Raw genomic sequence first — 20971 nt, forward strand, 5'->3', positions numbered from 1 at the left:
ACCCCTGAACATTCTTCTTTTTCCCCAGAGTCCTAAAGCATTTAGGGGCCTTTCCACACCCTTTATACACCCTTTTTGTGCTGTTCTGTGGTTGCATCATAAACAAGCTCTTGCCCTCCCCAGGTAGGTTACATGATCCACAGGGCGGGGAGTGTATTCTGTCCTACTTCTGTAATCCTACCTTGCTCAGGCTGGTCACTGGAAGCGCAATTACAGCTCTGTAAGAAGGAAAACACACATTCATAATCTAAAACCTGATAAGAACTGGTATTGCCTTCAGAAGAGGGTGGCTGATAGGTCTGAAGATGACTGAATGAATCATGAAGTATTTAACTATTCAGTGACTTACTCAGCAGCATTAATTTGCAATAACCATGTGGCATCTTTTAAATTATGGTAAACTGACAGAGAGCTGTAAGCCAAGGGCCTGAGAAGAGAAATGCCAATTTCTAAACCATTCAGTTGAGTGTGAGGATTTTAATTTTTCAAAACTCATAGTCATACTAAAAGTTGTTTTTTTTTTTTTAAGATTTTATTTATTTGAGAGAGAGAGAGAGAGCACGAGCGCACACACAGGCAGAGGGGAGGAGCAGAGAGAGAGGGAGAAGCAGACTCCATGCTCAGCAGGGAGCCTGACGCAGGGCTCGATCCCAGGACCCCGAAATCATGACCTGAGCCGAAGGCAGACACTTAACCGACTGAGCCACCTAGGTGCCCCAAGAGTAGTTCTTTAGACTGATAATGTGAAGGCTAAGAGAATGGGCTCCAGAGCCCTATCACCTGGTTTGAATCCTACCTCTGCCACTTGCTAGCTGCATAACCTTGACAAATTATTTAATTTCTGTGTGATGTTTTCCTCTGTAAAATGAGGATAAGCCTCACAAAACTACTGTGAGGATTACATGCACTCAATGAAATGATTAAGACAGAGCCTAAAACTTGGTAAGTATTTTGTAAGTTTAGCTGCTATCATTGGCATTATAATTACTATTATCCTACTTCTCCTCACAATCTCATCTTATTTAATTGGAGCGGTTAAAACACACATATACTCTAGGGGCGCCTGGGTGGCTCAGTCGATTAAGCGTCTGCCTTCGACTCAGCTCAGGTCATGATCTCGGGGTCCTGGGATGGAGCCCCGCATCGGGCTCCCTGCTCAGCGGGAAGCCTGCTTCTCCCTCTCCCACTCCCCCTGCTTGTGTTCCTGCTCTCGCTGATTCTCTGTCAAATAAATAAATAAAATCTTTAAAAAAAAAAAAAAAAAACCACACACACATATACTCTAAACAAAGATACTTTGAATCTGCCTTGTTGTCATCAGTCATAATCTGATTTCATACAAATTTCCTATTTTTTTTAAATTATTTTTCCAGTTTTATTGAGATCTAGTTGGCCCACACCACTGTGTAAGTTTAAGGAGTACAGCATAATGGCTTGACTTGCATATACCGTGCAGTGGTGACCTCAGTAAATTTAATTAGCATCCATCTCATACAGACACAATAAAGAGCAAAAAAAAATTTTTTCCCTTGTGATGAGGATTGTGAGGATTTGCTCTCTTAACTTTCATACAGATCATACAGTAGCATGGGCTATGGTCATCATGCTGTACATTACCATTTCCAGATTTTGACAAGTAAAATGGGTTTAATCACAATTCTTTCTCATACTCAGGTTAAAGCTTCAAGAAAATGGCTATTTCAAGTCCAGATCTGGGTTTTTACTTAGTTCTCTGAAAGGATTTATTGAAAACCCCAGTGGGCTGGAACATTCCTGCTGCTTACCTTTCAGGAGAGTAACTTTGTATACAGAGTACAGAGGATGTCCATTTGGTTTCAATTTTCTAACGCACAAACACCTCATTGTATTGTACTATGGTAACACACTCTCAGTGATCTAAAGGCACATTGTTTTTGCTCCTTGATCTTATGCTCTACTTTTAACTCTGTGGTGATTAAATTTCCTGTCCCCCACAACAAACACCTCTCAATTTATTGTGAGCATCCAAACAAGCTAGTTGCTGTTTTTTGTTTTTGTGTTTTTTAAATACAGCATAATCAAGTTAGTCTTCCAACAGTTCAAATAAAAACTCAAATGTGAATCCATGAAGTTTCTGGTTACATTAATTTTTTTTCCCATTTCTATACAGAAAACCACCAGGTAAAAGAAAACTTAGTTTTTGTAACTCAGACTGAAAACTCTGAATATATAACTTAGTTATCAAGTTTCTTTATACAGGTTAATAAAAGCTAAATAAATGTGCTTGGCTTTTCATTAAAACAGGCCTACTTTTCTCTTAAGGCAGGATATTCTGTAGTATATGGAAAGGGGACTTTAAAAATGCTTAACTCTTTGGTGGAACTGATCAACTACATAAAAAAAATTTCCATTTTTGAAAATAAAGTTGCGCCCCCGCCCCCCATCCTCCCAACCACAGGGGACACGTTTCAAGACCTCCAGTGGATGCCTGAAACCAGAGACAGGACCAAGCCCTATGTGTGTACTGCTTTTTTTCCTACACATACATTACCTATGAACAAGTTTAATTTATAAATGAGGCACAGAAAGAGATCAACAACTAACAATAAAACAATTACAGCAATATACTATAATAAAAGTTATGTGAACATGGTCTGTCTCAAAATATCTTCACCCTTCTTCCTGTGATAATGTGAGGTGACAAATGCACGAGGAGATGGATTGAGGTGAATGATCTAGGCGTTATGATTTAGTGTTAGGCTACTACTGATTTTGTAACCAAACATCAGAAGGAGGATCACCTGCCTCTGCACCATGACTGACTACGGCTAACTGAAATCGTTGAAAGCAGAACCCCGGAGAGCCGGGGACTACTGCATGTCCTGGGTACCGGCCTAATCTCCGGAGAGTATGCGCACTTCTGGTTTTCTGGGTTTTGAGCATCCTGTGGTCCAGAGAATCTTACTAGTAGTAGCCACTGCCCAGGAAGTTAGGCGAGCCCCCAGACTGCCCGTAGAAAGATAAGGAGTGTAAAAGTTGACAGGTCCTGACATTCTCAAACCCTCACATTTCACAACGCAAGGCTGAGGCCCAGGGTAGGGAAACACCTCACTTGCGTAGCTCACTGGTGCCAGAGCATTACTAGAATACAGAGCCTCTAACCTAGAGGCCACCGTGCCAGTGGCCACAGCTCCACAGTTCCACCAAGCCACAGGCACTCCTAACATCCAAACAGGAAGGGAGCTCCCCATCATCTGGCAACCACCGTTCCCCTTACCCTGCCATCAACACTAAGAACCAAAGCTTTGATCTCACTTACACCTCAACTCACTAACTGTGGCAATTTCTAAAATCAGGATCATTGTTCCTCTTCCAGTTTTCTCCCCAATGAAGAAGACTTCAAGTGAATTCTTTCTTCCCACTCAGCTCCTCCAGGGATGGGAGTGGAATGTGCTACATCCCTCTTCCTCCCACCCATACCTCGTCCTGGTTTTGCTCCTCCGAGCCTCAGGATCTTAATGCTAGGCCTGAATCCAAACAAATCACCCTTCAAACACTTCTGCTCATTATAGGCTTCTCACACAGGAGGCCTCAAAATAGAATTAGAAAATAAAACCCGAAACTATCAAGGTGTAGAGAAGTAATGAGATCCTCTGGGATCTGCCTGGTTTTGTTAGTTTCTGCTAAATGTTCTCACATGTGTTGACACATCACTCTAGAGGTATTCCCCCCCGCCCCCAGACCATTCAAGAGTAGTCACTATTTTTATAGAACTTACTTCTAAATCTATCAGGCATGCCTTTAATTCACACAAGGTTATACCTGTTAAAATAAAGGGTGTTCCCTACAGAGTGTTCTCAGTCAACTGGAATGGCTAGCAGTGTTTTTTCTTAGTCTCTACAAAACAGGCTGACTTTTCCATTTCCTGTTCTGATCTGTAACCCAGAGAAGTCTGTCCATCTGCCAAATTTTTAGTAAGACACTTAATAGCTACTCTTAAAGCGCTCAAATTTCATAAACCTGACAGGCCTTCGAAACTACTACTTCTAAAATATACACCAACGTAAATAAAAGTTCATCTTAGCAAAGTTTAACTTCTTAGTCACTCTTATATCCCTGAAAACTTACCACACACCTTTCAGTAAAACTCAAGGAAAAACTAATCTCTTTTCACACAGTGAGGGCCCACCATGAGTCTCATATGTAACACTTAACTATTATTAAAAAATTTTCTAATTGTGAAATTTGTATATAACAGGCACCCGTTTATGATTTTTCTTAATAACTTAGTTGTTTTATGCACCTATTTCTCTAACTAGGCTTTACGTTGCTCAAAGATCAGAGCTGTGTCTATGACTTTTTCTCCCTTCCCTACGTAACATGCTGATCCACAAGAACCTAAATGTTGTAGTGACAAAATGTGTTAGTTTTATAATCAAAACCTGTCTTTCTGCTTTCTGACATGCTTAATTTTACATTCAAATAATTCACAAACTGCTATAAGGCACAACTGATTTCTTCTATTCTTACCAGAACTGGACACACGCCTGATCCTCTGTGGAGATAAGGCCCGATCAGAATTGAGATTTCTACTGTCACTATTCCTCCTCAAACAGGAAACAGAAGGCCCCGCTTTGGCTTTTGAACCAGGTGTTTTCCTCAAATTGGAGGAGTCAGGCTTGGATATATTCCTGCCTGATGTGTCTGCAGTTTTTGAAGCAGAACCCTGTGAAAAAATAGTTAAGATTTTAATCCAGATCATACCTTCCTCATACCACTTCCTTGTGGCACTATGTCAATGCAACAATTTCTGTCTAAGCAGATATGCCAGATGGATATTTAATTTTCATTTTTAGTATGAAGGAATTAAACCTCTTCATAGTTCAGTCTTCAATCCATCATGATCCGTCTCTTGTGCCCACCAGTGGAACTATTCCCAAGATGACCAGTGCCACAAGCTGAAGTCAAGCTACAGCTTTCGATCTGTTCTCTGTAGCCCATGTCCTACGGCATCTGATGCTGATGATGCCAACTTTCTTTGATTTCTCCAACAGAGCACATTCCTGGTTTTCCTTCTATCTGTCTGGTTATTCCTCCTCTGGATCCTGTCTCAATTCTAGTTGTCCCAAAGGTCCTAAACTTGACCCTGGTCTTTCCTTGCGATATGCTCTCCCCAGGTGATCTTGTCCACTGTTTCAACCACCACCTACACCCTGTTGTATCTGCAGTCGACGTGTCCTAGCCAGCACTCTCCTGCGTTTCCCATGTATTTAGCTTCTTCCTTTACCTGTCCACTTAGCATTCTTCAGGCACCTCTGCCTAGCAATGCCAAGATTAATCATATTATTGTTTTTACGGATCAACATATGGCCCTTATGGAATAATACTTTAAGTTCAAAATACATGTTTCCACTCATTTGATCTTCATAACCCTAGAAGTTATTACTTTTATCATATCCCATTTTACAGAAGAATATGAAGTAGTATCTAACTTTAAACTAGTTTTACCCACCCATCTCAAAACTTCTCTCTTCCCATATTTACCACAACATACCCAGGCACCCAACATAAACAATGAAAGCTATTTCTAGGTGCTTCTTTTTTTTACTTCCTAAACTCCTGACAGTCTTCTTTCCCTTTTGCATCGACCTTAGCACAAACTTGCATCATTTCTTCCCTGGATTACTGAAACCACATCCTCAGGATTTCTGGGCTCACCAGCTTCCACTCCAATTCACGTTCCATTCCATTGCTTAGGTAATCTCCTTAAAGGCCAAACTGGGTTAGGCAGCTTCCCTCCGTCTTCCAGATAAAGTCAACTCCTAACAAGGCACACCCAGCCCTTTTGATCTAGCAACCCCTGCTATCTCCTTCAGCTTATTCCTTAATGTTCACAGTTCTGCACCCCAGGCTCCTATCATACTCACTACCCTGGAGTCCCCTAAGTGAGAGTATCTTCTCATGTTTCTTCATCTCTGTAGAGGTTATTTCCTCTTCCCAGAATACCCTTCCCATTCACGCTTGTCCTTGGAGTTCCAGCTAGTGGCTAACGTGATAGCTCTCCTAGAAGCTGTCCTTGACAACTTTCCCCACTGCCACCACGCCATCCCGCCTTCTGCAGCACGGTAGCTTACACATACTCCCAACTTAATATTTAACATGCCCTTTTGGTTTATCTTCTGATATTACCCACCACACCAGGTATGAGGTTTGACCAGAGGTGGTATCTTTCCTTTCTGTATCCCTACAATCACCATCATATACAGTACACAGTAGGCAGCCAATAAGTATTCCCATTCTACATACAGGAAACGAGACCCTGAGCTTTATTCAAGGAAAAATTCCAACACTGTAAGCTAGTATTTGTATTCTGCCTTTACATAAAGAAAAACTGAGTCTCACAGAGACTGAGTTATTTGCCCGATGTCATTCTCCCAGTGAATGATGGAGCTCATCTGAAAGCACAGGTAACTCTAAGTCCATACTCCTAACATCTGTGCTGCATATTCCCCACTGGTACCCTTCTTTAATAAGTCATAAGTAGATAATTTCCAACACAGATATGTAAAGCCCCATGCTACCAACAGTTGCATTCATCTACCAGGTGAATTAAAAATTTAATAGGGCAAGACTTTCAGGGAAGATGGTAGAATAGGACCCTAAGCTCACGTCATCCTACATATACTAGATAACCCTCACATCAGTGCAAATAACCCAGAGAAGTACCTGAAGACTAGCACAACAAACTCCACAACTAAATGTGAGGAAGAGGTCACATTAAAGAGAGTAGGAAGGTCAGAGACATGGTGGAGAGCTAAACACAGAACTTCTGGATACTGGAGGGAGGGAGCTATAAACACAGGAGAACAGCAAGAAACAGACTATCACACAAGGAGCCTGCATACTAATCTCCATAGCATTTGGCTTTGAAAATCAGAAGGGCTGATTTTGTGAGTTCTTATAACCAGCAGGACTTAAAGCCTGGAATGCTAAAAATCAGCAGGCAGTCAAGGAGAGACTGGAGGGCAGGCTATAGGAAGCTGAGTCCTCACCCTTAAAGAGTCTGCAGAACAAACAGCCTGAGGAGATACAGCTTAGAAGCAGCATTTTGAAAAATGCCTGGGGTAGACAAGAGGGAAAGTTAGTTACTAATCTCAGAGTTCCCGGAGAGACTTCTCCAGAAACAAAGGAGTTGACGGGCACCATTTCCCTCCCCCACCCCCAGCATAATCACAAAGCCAACTTCAGGAAACAGCCAGCACTCACTACCAAACTTGTTTATACCATGCCCTGCCCCCTCCAGCTAGGCTACCTCAGTCCTGGTGCTGTGGTTTCCTTCCTTCAGAAGCCCACCCAACCTTGCTGAGACCGCATCTCCTACCTCCCTCAGAAGACAGCATGCACCTTGTTAAAAATGCACCCCTATGCAGATGCACTTCATGGAGCGGCCATGGCCAGCCCCACTCTCCGCAGTGGCTGAGTGTCCCCTGTGGAGAAGGAATGGTGCCTACAGCTTATGGCACCAAGACCTCACTTTTCCATACTTCCCAGAGCTACCCTGGCTGGCCTCCCAGTCTCCCCAAAGGCTACACGATCCCAGCAGAAGGGCACCCAAGGGAACAGTTTGCAGCACCCTGCCCCCACCTGTACGCACTTTATGAAGCAACCCAGGCAGGCTTGGTCTTGGAGGCAGCTGAGAGATCCCTGTGAAGGGGACCAACATGACCTTGTTATTTGAAGTGTGGGCCTTACCCACTGCTTTCAAGAGCAACAGACGTAGCTGATTTTCCCAACACACAGAAACAGACCCAGAGAGCTAGCAAAATGAAGAAACAGAGGGATATGTCCCAAATGAAAGAACAGGGCAAAATCATAGCAGGAGACCTAAACGAAACAGAGATAAGTAATAAGCCTGATAGAGAATTTAAAGTCATGATCACGAAGATATTCCCTGGACTTGAGACAAGAGTGGAGGACATTTGTGAGGCCCTTAACACAGAGAAAAAAAGAACGTGTCAGAGATGAAGAATACAATAATTGCAATTAAAAATACACTTGTGGAATAAATAGCAGGCTAGAGGAAGCAGAGGAATGAATTAATGACCTGGAAGACAGAGTTTATGGAAAATAATCAAGCTGAGTAAGTGAGAGAAAAAACAATTATGTAAAGTGAGAAGAGACTTAGAGAACTCAGGGACTCCATCAAGTGTAATAACGTTCACAATATAGGGATCCCAGAAGAAAAGAAGGGAGAAAATTTATTTGAAGAAATAATAGGTGAAAACTTCCCTAATCTGGGGGAGGAAACATATCCAGATCTAGAAAGCACAGAGATCCCCACAAAAAACATCAACACAAGGAGGTCCAAACCAAAGACACACAGTAATTAAAGTGGCAAAAAGTAGTGATAAAGAATTTTTTTTTTGTTAAAGATTTACTTATTTGAGAGTGAGCAAGAGAGAGAGAGAGAGAGAGAGAGTTCAAGCACTGAGCAAGGGGGAGGAGTAGAGGGAGAGGGAGAAGGAGACTCCCTGCTGAGCAGGGAGCTCGATGTGGGGCTCAATCCCTGGACCCTAAGATCATGACCCCAGCCAAAGGTAGATGCTTAATCAACTGCACCACCCAGGCACCCCAGTGATAAAGAATGTTAAAAGCAACAAGAGAAAAAGACAGTTACATACCAGGGAAGCCCCACAAGGCGATCAGCAGATTTTTTAGCAAAAACTTTGAATATATCATGCCATTCCCTTCCAGCCTGCAAAGTGCTAAAAGGGAAAAATCTGCACCTAAGAATAGTCTAACTAGCAAGGCTATCTTTCAGAATAGAAGGAGAGATAAAGAGCTTCTTAGAGAAATAAAAAGTAAAGGAGTTCATGACCATTGAACCAGTCCTACAAGAATTACTGAAACAGACTCTGAATGGAAAAGAAAGATCATAAGTGAGAGTATGAAAAGTAGGAAATATAAAATAAGTAATAATATAAGTATTTCTTTAAAAAACAGTCAAGGGATTCACAAAATAAAAGGATGTAAAAATATGACATCATATACCTAACACACAGTGGGAGAAGTAAAGAGTGGGTTCAAACTTAAGCAATCATCAACTTCATATAGACCTCTATATGCAGATGTTACACAAACCTAATGTTAACCACAAATTAAAACAAACCAGTAACAGATATACAAAGAATCCAAGTATATCACTAAAGAAAGCCAGCAAACCATGAAATAGAGAAGTGGAAGGTCAGAAAAACACTATAAGAACAACCACAAAACAAGTAACGAAATGGCAATAATCTGTCAATAATTACTTTGAATGTAACTGGACCAAACTCTCCAATCAAAAGCCACAGAATGACAGAGTGGATTAAAAAACAAGACCTATCTATACACTACCTATAAGAGATTCATTTCAGATCTAAAGACACATGCAGATTGAAAGTGAGGGGATGGAGAAACATTTATTATGCAAATGGAAGTCAAAAGAAAAAGCCAGAGTAGCAATCCTTTCATTGGAAAAAAAAGAGACTTTAAAACAAAGACTGTAAAAGAGACAAAGAAGGACAGTATATAAAAATAAAGAGGACAATCCAACAAGAAGAAATAACAATTATAAATATTTATGCACCCAACAAGGGAGCACCCAAATACATAAAACACTTAATAACAAAGAAACTAATTGATACCAATACAGTAATAGCAGGGGACTTTAACACCCCACTTACATGGATGGACAGATCATCCAAACAGAAAATCCATAAGAAACAATGGCTTTGAATGACACAATGGAACAGATGGATTAAACAGATATATTCAGAACATTACACTCTAAAACAGAATACATTCTTTTCAAGTGCACATGGAACATTCTCCAGAATACAGCACATATTAGGCCACAAAACAAGTCTCAACAAATTAAAAAAGATCAAAGTCATACCATCCATCTTGTGTGACCACAACACTATGAAACTAGAAATCAGCCATAAGAAAAAAAACTAGAAAGAGCACAAATACATGGAGGTTAAATAACATGCTACTCAACAATGAACGGGTCAACCAAGAAATCAAAGAAGAAATAAATTACATGGAAACAAGTGAAAATAAAAACACAATGGTCCAAAATCTTTGAGATGCAGCAAAAGCTGTTCTAATAGGGAAGTTTACAGCAATACAGGCCTAGCTCAAGAAGCCAAGAAAAATCTCAAACAACCCTAAACCTGAAGGAGCTGGAAAAAGAACAACAAACAAAATCCCAAACCAGCAGAAGGAAGGAAATAAAGATTAGGGCATAAATAAATGATATAGAAACTAAAATATCCAATAGAACAGATCAATGAAACCAAGAGCTATTTCTTTAAAAAGATCAACCAAACTGATGAACCTCTAGACAGAGTCCCCAAGAGTGGCGTCAAATAAAATCACTAATGAAAGAGGAGAAATAACAACCAACACTACAGAAACACAAGAGACTATATGCCAATAAATTGTGAAAAATTATATGCCAATAAATCGGACAACCTACAAGAAATGGATACATTTCTAGAAACCTATCAAAACTGAAGCAGGAACTAGAAAATTTGAACAGACCAATGACCAGCAAAGAAATTGAATCACTTATCAAAAAACTCCCAACACAGTCCAGGACCAAATGGCTTCACAGATGAATTCTACCAAACATTTAAAGAAGAGTTAATACCTATTCTTCTCAAACTATTCCAAAAAAATAGAAGAGGAAGGAAAACTTCCAAATTCAATCTATGAGGCCAGCATTACCCTGATATCAAAACCAGATAAAGACACCACACACACACACACACAAAAAAAAAAAAAAAAGAGAGAGAGAGAGAGAGAAAGAGAGAACTACAGGCCAGTATCTCTGATGAATATAGATGCAAATAAGCCTCAACAAAATACTAGCAAACCAAATCCAATAATACATTAAAAAATCATTCACCACAATCAAGTGGGATTTATTGCTGGGATGCAAGGGTGGTTCAATATTCACAAATCAATCAACATGATACATTACATCAAGAAGACAAAAGGAAACAAGAGAAAGGATAAAAACTATTGTTTCTATAGATGCAGGGAAAACTTTTGACAAAGTACATCCATTCGTGATAAAACACCCTCAACAAAGTAGGTGTAGAGGGAATATACCTCAACATAATAAAGGCTATATATGAAAAACCTACAGCTAACATCATACTCAATGGGAAAAAAACAGAGCTTTTCCCCCTAAGGTCAGGAACAAGGCAAGGATGTCTACTCTCACCACTTCTATTTGACATAGTACTGGAAATCCTAGCCACAACAATCAGATAAGAAATAAAAGGCACCCAATTTGTAAGAAACAAGTAAAATTTTCACTATTTTCAGATGACATACTATGTATAGAAAACTCTAAAGACTCCACCAAAGAACTACTAGAACTGATAAATGAATTTAATCAAGTTGCAGGATACAAAAATCAATGTACAGAAATCTGTTTCATTTCTATACAATAATGAAGCAGCAGAAACAGAAATTAAGAAAACAATCATGTTTACAATTGCACCAAAAATAATAAAACCAAAAAGGGGAAAGACCTGTCCTCTGGAAACTATAAAACTGACGAAAGAAATTGAAGATGATACAAAGAAAGGGAAAGACATTCCATGCTCATGGATTGGAAGAACACATGTTGTTAAAATGTGTATACTACCCAAAACAATGAAAAAATACCAATAGCAGGGCACCTGGGTGGCACAGTCAGTTAAGTGTTGGACTCTTGGTTTTGGCTCAGGTCATAATCTCAAGGTCATGGGATCGAGCCCCACATTGGGCTCCTCACTCAGCATAGAGTCTGCTTGACATTCTCCCTCACCCTCTGCCCCACCCCCTGCTCATGCTTTCTCTCTCTCAAATAAATTTTTCTTTAAAAAAAAAACAAAAAACACACATACAACAGCATTTTTTTTTTTTACAAAACTAGAACAATTCTAAAATTTGTGTGGAACCACAAAAGACCCCAAATACCCAAAGCAATCCTGAAACAGAAAAACAAAACTGGAGGTATCATAGTTCCAGACTTCAAGTTATATTACAAGGCTGTAGTGATAAATACAGTACGGTACTGGCAAAAAATAGACACACTGAGATCAATAAAGAGCCCAGAAATAAACCCACAAATACATAGTTAATATTTAACAAAGGAGGAAAGAATATTTCACCATACACAAAAATGAACTCAAAATGGATTAAAGACCTAGATGTGAGACATGAAAGCATAAAAAGCCTAGAAGAGGGCACAGGCAAAAAGGTCTCTGACATCAGCAGTAGCAATATTTTTCTAGACATGTCTCTTAAGGCAAGGGAAATAAAAGCAAAAATAAACCATTGGGTCTACATCAAAATAAAAAGCTTCTGCACAGCAAAGGAAACAACACAACTAAAAGGCAACCTACGGAATGGGAGAAGATATTTGCAAACGACATATCCAATAATGGGTTAGTATCCAAAATATATCAAGAACTGATACAACTCAGCACCCAAAAAACAAATAATCCAACTAAAAAACGGGCAGAAGAAATGAACAGACATTCCTCAATAAACATCCAAATAGCCAACAGACCCATGCGAAGATGGGTCTCAACATCACTCATCATGAGGGAAATGCAAATCAAAACCACAATGAGATGTCACCTCACACCTGTCACAATGGCTAAAATCAACAACAGAAGAAATAACAAGTGTTGGCGAGGATGTGGAGAAAAAGGAACCCTTGTGCACGGTTGGCGGGAATGCAAACTGCTACAGCCACTATGAAAACAGCATGGAGGTTCCTCAAAAAAGTTAAAAATGGAACTACCCTATGATCTAGTAATTGTACTATTGGATATTTACCTCAAAAAATACAAAAAACACTAATTTAAGGCAACAGATGCATCCCTATGTTTACTGCAGCACTATCTACAATAGCCAAATTGAGGCAGCCCAAGTGTCCATCAACAGATGAATGGATAAAGAAGTGGCATATATATACAATGGAATATTACTCAGCCATAAAAAGAATGAGATCTTGCCATTTGTAATGACATGGATGGAGCCAGAGAGTATAATGCTAAGTGAAAATAAGTCAGTCAGGGAAAGACAACTACCATATGATTTCATTCTATGTGGAAGAAACAAAACAAACAAGCAAAGGGGGGGAAAAAAAGAGAGACATATCAAAAAAACAGACTCCTGATTATGGAGAACAAATTGATGGTTACCAGAGGGGAGGTGGATGGGGGATGGGTGAAAGAGGTGATGGGGATGAGGAGTGCACTTATCATGATGAGCACTGAGTAATGCACAGAATTATTGAATCACTATACTGCACACCTGAAACTAATAAAACACGTGTATTAACTATGCTGGAATTAAGATAACTTAAAGTATTTACAGGGTTACTTAAAATAATAAGGCGGCAATATCCTAAGAGAACTACACCAAATTGGCCAGAAAAAAGCATATGATTATACACAAACTACAAAATCTTCTCCCTCTACCACAAAGCTGGCTAAGGTTATCCCTTAGAGAAAACCTTTTAAAAGGTAAAACACATTTTTGTTAAAGATTTACTTTTGTAAGCTGGTTAAATCAGATTTACTCTGCCTTTCAAGCCAACATTCTGCAAAATTTTGAAAGCCTGTGGTGTATGAAGCAGAAAGGGCCAGGATTCCAGTCAGGAGCCCTTGGTTTGAGTCTTGTTTTCCTACTTACCAGCTGTGTGTGTTTTAAGTAGCCTTTCTGAAGCCTTTAAATGTGGCTAACAACTGGCCCATTGTTGTTGGAAAGAGTGAATGACAATGTATACAGCACTGGAATATCACAGGGAAAACGTAATGACATATATATACAAAACCTGAGCAAAGTGATCCAGAGCAGGCATCAAGAAAGGATCAATTCCTTCCCTTTCAGGTGATTCACTGCCCCTTTAGCTAATACACTATCCCACTTACAGAACTCTGTAATAGGTAGGTAGCTATACTCAACTTGTATCAAATTAAAATCAAAATCCTTCCTCCAAATAAGAAACTTTCTGAAGTTTTGGATAAACCCTGACCAAACGACAGTGAGATTGTGGGCAACTTAATAATTCAGTAAACTCAGGGGCACCTGGGTAGCTCAGTCAGTTAAGTGTCCGATTCTCGATATTGGCTCAGGTCATGAATGGAGATCGAGCCCTGCATCCGGCTGCATGCTCCACAGGGAGTCTCCTTGAGATTCTCTCTCTCTTCCTCTCTCTATGACCCTCCCCCCACTCATGTGTGCACATGCTCTTGCTCTAAAATAAATAAATCTTTAAAAAAAAAGGCAGGGGCGCCTAGGTGGCTCAGGTCATGATCCCAGGGTCCTGGGATCGAGCCCCGCATCGGGCTCCCTGCTCCGCAGGAGGCCTGCTTCTCCCTCTCCCACTCCCCAGCTTGTGTTCCCTCTCTGGCTGTCTCTGTCAAATAAATAAAATCTTAAAAAATAAAAAAAAGAATTCCGTAAACTCAAGGCCTAATTTAGCCTCAGACCAACAGGGCACAATGAAAATTAACATCCTTCCAGCACTGTCTCATCAAAGATCGAGGGCAGATTTAGGACCTTTGGGTACTGCTTAAGTGACCAAGAAATGGGGAATCAGCCCGAAGCAATGTTTACTCATTCAGCTCTCTGCAGAGCCCATGGCCTGTGATGGTTTGCCCTGTCCCTTCCCCAAGATAACGTGAAAATGTGTAAGAGGTGATGGGACGCCTGGGTGGCTCAGTCAGTTAAGCACCTGCCTTCGGCTCATATCATGATCCCGGGATCCTGGGATCGAGTCCTGCATGGGGCTCCCTGCTCAGCGGGGAGCCTGCTTCTCCCTCTCCCACTCCCCCTGCTTGTGTTCCCTCTCTTGCTGTCTCTCTCTCTGTCAAATAAATAAATAAAAAATCTTTAAAAAAAAAAAAAAAGAGGGGTTTTTTTTTTTTTTTTTTAAAACCATTTGATTAGTGTCTGTGCTGAAAATATGGGAATCCTAAGCAAGATTCCAGAAATGAAAAGCGCTTCTTCCCCAAGATATCCTGGGATCCATTTCAACCTGATGATTCTATCACCCGGCTCCAACAGGAGCCTGAAAAACAGCTTTATGTCTCATGTGTATAGATCGAAAGCCTAAGATTTACTCAACGCACACAAAAACTTTTAATTTCAAAGTTATACAACCAATTTATATGTATGGCAAATGTTTTTGAGAGAAACTTTATGCTCGTTTTTTCCGGCTGTTAGATGTCAATACATGACAAATCCTCCTGTAAATCAAGGAGGAATACATGTATTGTTTTTATGTATATCTATAAACACCAAACTAAAAATGTTGATTAGAATTACCAGAGGTTATAATTTCACTTGGCAAAATATCAAATTATAAATGATATAAAACAAGTTCCCGACATTTGACTTGAAAAGAACTTAAAAATAAAAATCGGAGTTTTGAAATAGGCAATGGCATTAGTTTAGACATCACTGTGTGGGTACCGTTGTTCCCCCAAAAAAGTTAGAAAAGCCAAAACATCTCTAAACCCATACAGCTCAGGAATATCCAGTGTTTCCTAACTTATCTCCTAAAAAGGACCTGACAACTACCTCACACACCCTCAAAACACTTATAAAACAGGGCGCCTGGGTGGCTCAGATGGTTAAGCGTCTGCCTTCAGCTCAGGTCATGATCCCAGGGTCCTGGGATCGAGTCCCGCATCGGGCTCTCTGCTCCTTGGGAGCCTGTTTCTCCCTCTGCCTCTCTCTCTCTCTGTCTCTCATGAATAAATAAATAAAATCTTAAAAAACAAACAAACAAACAAACAAACACTTCTAAAACAGCCCTTCAACACTTTACTCCACCTTACGTGCTTCTTTCCTCTCAGACATGAGCCCTCCACAGAGAACGCAGAGGTCTCACATCTGCCTTCCAACCTGGCGCCCAGCTCCATGCCTGGCCCCGAGGACAGAAGCCCAAGGAAAGCCTACGTGGGGCCAGAAGTCAAAATGTTAAGTCCCTACTGTGAAAATCAGTGCTAAGGACAAGTACACAAAGCCCCAGAATGGTCTGACCAACATTTTTAAAACTCAGAAAACTAGTTTCTTCATGCTGTTGACAAAAATATAGGTATGTTTAAAGAAAAACAATCTTTAAACCGCATGTGAATTTTTTGCTTAAATGGAACTATCTAGTCTCCTCCTCCCCCCTACACACACACACACACACATCAAATATGTGACAGGTGCTATAGACAACAGACTGCTTTTTCACTGTACATGAATAAAAGGGGTTTGTTTATTTTAACGTATCAGGAATCAATAGGTTAGGGCTACAAGAGACCTCAGACTTCTACTAGTCTAACCCTTTCACCTCTGGGTATCAAAGACTATTTGACCAAATTCACATTGGCTGATCAGAGGCAGAATCTCCAATCCCCCTTTACATAGGCGAGGGCTCCACTTCCCAGAGCAGCTTCCTCCAGAAGAGACCAGGAGTTATTTTTATGTTGATACTGTTTACTAGCTCTCTCCAGCCCTGCCATTTCTTAAGTGTGGCCCAACACATTTTAAAGTTCATAAACAAACCTTACTCTTTTTCATAAGTGTAAAATATAAGCAGATGTTTAACTTCAAATAACTAATTATACCACAATATTAAAGTAACTCGTTCTTTCACCTTATTAAAAGGAATGTTGGTATGCAATACAAAATACTGTATTTTTCCCCATATGCAGTTTTCCTATATTGTAACCAATTAACACTCTAAAGTGTGCAACTTACAAGACAAAGAATAACTGAATAATATATTAACACCTGAAAGCAAACTTGCACAGCTAGGTCTGCAATATTATTGACTATTTGTGTTAATCAATGGCTAATACATCTCTCAGCTTCCTCCACCCTTTACCGAAGCAAGCAAAAATCTCACTTACCAAAAACAGAGAACCATATTCAAAGGTCTCATTCATAATTTCCTTCTTTAGCTCTTGTTTTTCCATAGGTGTCCCATTTTCTTTTTCACCCTTCTTTTCGGGGCTAATCCTATTGATGCTGGAAGCATATGTTATTTCCAAACATCCTGTGCTTTCCATTTCAACAGGGAGTATGTCTTTGATCTTCTGAAAAAAGGTAGCCACGGACCCAGTCTCACATGCTGAATTAGAACTTGCTTTGTCAACATCTTCCTGATTCGATTTCATGGCAGATGTTGTTCTTGGAACTTTGTGTGAAGCATTTTTAGAATGAGTTGTAACATGCACAGCCTGGCTGGTAATGAGTTTATTAAATTGCTGCTTATGCATCTTGTTAATTAGGATTTCTGCTTTTGTATCTGCATTCAAGTCAGACCTTGGTGTTTTGCTCAAAGCTGTCAACTGTCTTGAGGAAGACCCTGATGAGGGTGATGAGGCACTGCTTAACTGAGGTCTGGGTGTGACCTTTGATAAAGCAGGGTCTTTGGACTGCAATACTGGTCTAGACATAACTTTTGCTTTGACATTCTTAAAGTTTGGTCTTGGGTAGCTTATAATTTCGGTTTTTCTAACTTTGCTGCCTACAGGGGTATTCATTTTAGTTGTCAGTTTTCCTAGATTAGGTTTAGACATGTTCATAGGTGCCCCCTTCAAGTTTGGTAAATTTCGAAGCTCTCGAGGACTCTTCTCCACTTTACTACATTTCTTGGTCCCTTCAATAGGTGAAATAGAAAAGGTTGCATTTGGGGAATCTAGGACTGGCGTTGACATGCAAACTGGGTTATTTGTGCTAATGACCATATCATTTGCATCCCAACTCAGTTCAACTGATGAAGCCATCTTTTGTCCTGGTGGGCTACTCAGTATCAATTCAGTGGTACGATTTTGGGTTTCTAAATCCTTTTCATTAAAGGCATTTTGTGTGTCTTCAGCCACAGTGACTTCGTGTTCTGGGTTCAGCACTTGGGCTTCATTTTTATCAAAAGCTGGCCCCAGTAAAGGGCATTCATCATCTATAAGACAATAGGACACTGTTTTTCTTAGATTTTGGCCCATTTTCTCTTGCCCATATGAGCTCTGTGAATGTGTCTCACTATTCGGCTCATCCTTAGATAAACAAAAGAACTCTTGTAATACAGACCCATTGGGAACAACCATGCCCTCAGAAACTGGCGTATGAGCTTGTATCTCTTTTTGTCCAACCAGTTTTTGCTGTGACCCATCTGTGTAGTCACTGGTGACCCGTCCTGAAGAATATGGACACTGAATGCCAGTATCTGGAACAACAACATCAGTTGGCATCACATCAGAAAATGCTGTGTAAGTTGTGTCTTGAGCCTCTGCTTCTGTGGCTTGTGGGTTTTCAAAGCTGTCTTGATCATAATTTGTTTCTCTCACGTGTATGTTATCAGAATGTGAAGATGTATGAATGGAACAGGATAAAGATGGATTTCCACCCCTCGTGCCGGTTGGCTGCCGATTTCCAGAGGTATGCAGAGACTGACTCTTTTCAATGGCATGATGGGTTATAAAGGTGCAGTTAACATGATCCACTGTCATGTCAAATGTTTGGTTTAGCTCCAAGGCGGTAGGATAGTCTGTATAGTGCAAATCATCATTGTTGGATTTCCACACAAAAGGCAGAGATGTCTCAGCACTCTGGTCCTGAAATGATTCTAGGGAATGACATTTGTTAGGCAGGTACTTGGGTTCCTCTGTATTTAGAACATATGCACAAGACTGAAGTGTGGAATCTTTACAGATATCGAACACCTCCTTACCAATCAACTCATTTGAAGACTTCTGCTGATCAAGTACTTCCACGCACCGAGGGGTTGAAGCAAGATTTTCATCAATGTCCCCAGCAGAGTTGGTTTCATAATCAACCACCATTTCATCTGGCTTGGCAGAATTCCAATTCACATTATTGGTTGAAGAGTTTTGTGTGTGTGGTGATTTTTGGTTGTATGCATATGTCTTTCCATTTTTATCACTGATAAATAAGGATTGCTGTTCATCTTCTGTCTTCTCATCTGAATTATCATCATTCATCCTGAATCTTAACTTTAAAACTCTGCCATTTTATTTCTTCTTTAAATCCTTTCAAATGAGAGGAAAGGAAAAACTGTCCAAGCTTTAGCACAGGTGAAAGTTTCTAAGATGCTTTGAAGTTGTAATGATTTGTTGTTCCCTGGAAGAAATAAAATGATCAATTCAAGTAAGTATTAAAATTAGTAAGTCACTGCTTGATTAATTTCAATCACTTTATTTTTGTATTTGGAACATACACCTGTGGATAGGAGTAAAGATATCCTTAGCTCAAGTAACACCTCCTTTCAAAGATGCTTTTTTATTTAAGGGAATGGGGCAGAAGACAGAGACACTGCTAAAATCGCCCCTGTGACTGACTTCACATCTGAGATACCGCCTCCATATTCCCATTGATTCTTATTTGTCAGACAAGGGAAGGAAGCTCAATCTAACAACAGCCTTCCGTTCTTGTTGGTTAACCATTGGTGCTAATTTGCTGAGGACAGTCCCAATTTATGCCTGTGGTCCCAACATAATTAGTAATAATGCCTTTTCATATTCAGAAGGGTCCCTTATTGTTTCCATGGAGAGTGATTACTAGACAGACCTGTCAAACACAACAAATGAGCTGAAGATCAATGAAGATGTAGGGAAAAGAGAAATGCCAATGCCATTTTCATTCCCTTTCTCGAACATATTTCGAAGTTGGGAAAAAAAAAAAAAAGTTGATTCTTAATAGTTAAAGTGGTACTCTATTGGAAGTCCCTAAAAATGTTAAATTGCATGACAGAGGATTTCTACTCTCAAGTACCTACTAAAGAGAAATGAAAACATATGCCCACACAAACACTTGTACAAAGGTACAGGATTAATAGAAGCATTAGTCATAATAGCCAAACAGAAGTCAATGTCAATTAACTGGCAAATAAATAACAAAATGTACACCCATACAACAGAATCAACAATCAGCAAAAGAAAAAAGATGGAGTATTGAGACATCTACAACCTGGATACAGTGTTACAACTTAAAAATATTATACTAAGTGAAAAAAGCCAGTCATAGAAGACATCCTATTATGCATTATATTTACATGAAATGTCCAGAATAGGCAAAGAGACAAAGTAGATTAGTGATTCTCTAGAGCTGAGAAAGGGTATGAGGGAAGGGAATGAACAGTGATGGCTAATTAGGATGGTGTTTCTTTTGAGAGTCATGAAAATGTTCTAAAGATTATGGTGATGCTTGCACAATACTGCAAATATACTACTGAATTGTACACTTAAAAAACATCACTGAAAACCACCCATTAAAGCTTTCAAATCCAATGATTTTTGCAAATAACTAAGAGTTGATTATGCTTTTGGTCAGACTGAAGTGCTTAAAAAGGGGCCGATGCTCAAGAGAGGACTGCAAATAAGTCACAGACATACGTTCACTTGAACTGAATTTCTAATCCTGGTATTAAATGTCAATCAGTGGTCACTGTTCTGTCCTAAAGAAATAAAACATGCATGAGGGGGAAAAATGGCATTCTGTAACCTGTAAATTTGTGAATTAAGAGATCTCATTTTTCCATTTTGTAATCCTCTCTCTGTAATGAAACTTCAGTAACCTAAATACACAGAAGAATAGGAACCATGGAAGAACTGAAAGGATCTGTATCTTCACTAACAGTGTTCTGTGTGTTTCTGGCCATGCATCCTGAAACCAGCCTTTACTGAGGGGAGAAAAAGGCTGCAATGTTCAGCTCAATAGCATGCATATGTGCATATACACATGTGTGCATATACACACACACTCAAAAGGAGACTGAATCCTAAAACAAGGCTGTATGATTTATATACTGATGGAAAATATAAATTACTTATTGTTTTTCCACCACAGTTGTTTTTTTAAAGATTTTATTTGAGAGAGAGAGAGAGAGAGAGAGGGAAAGAGGGAGAGAGAGCCTGACTGG

General features: G+C 39.8%; 1 protein-coding gene across 3 annotated transcripts in view; it reads right to left on the reverse strand.

Moving 5' to 3' along the window:
- MTUS1 (microtubule associated scaffold protein 1) overlaps positions 1 to 20971 on the reverse strand; it is a 167825-nt gene that overhangs the window by 98644 nt on the left and 48210 nt on the right. For all 3 annotated transcript variants that reach the window (XM_035004151.1, XM_035004152.1, XM_035004150.1), the window contains exons 2-3: positions 16944 to 19173; positions 4510 to 4705 (exon numbers count right to left, since the gene is read on the reverse strand). In XM_035004151.1, the coding sequence (XP_034860042.1) occupies positions 4510 to 4705; positions 16944 to 19034 (2287 nt within the window). In that variant the 5' untranslated portion in view covers positions 19035 to 19173. The remainder of the gene's footprint in view (positions 1 to 4509; positions 4706 to 16943; positions 19174 to 20971) is intronic.

This window comes from Mirounga leonina, unplaced genomic scaffold (genome assembly GCF_011800145.1).
Source record: "Mirounga leonina isolate KUSES-001 unplaced genomic scaffold, KU_Mleo_1.0 Mir_128, whole genome shotgun sequence".
NCBI lineage: Eukaryota > Metazoa > Chordata > Mammalia > Carnivora > Phocidae > Mirounga > Mirounga leonina.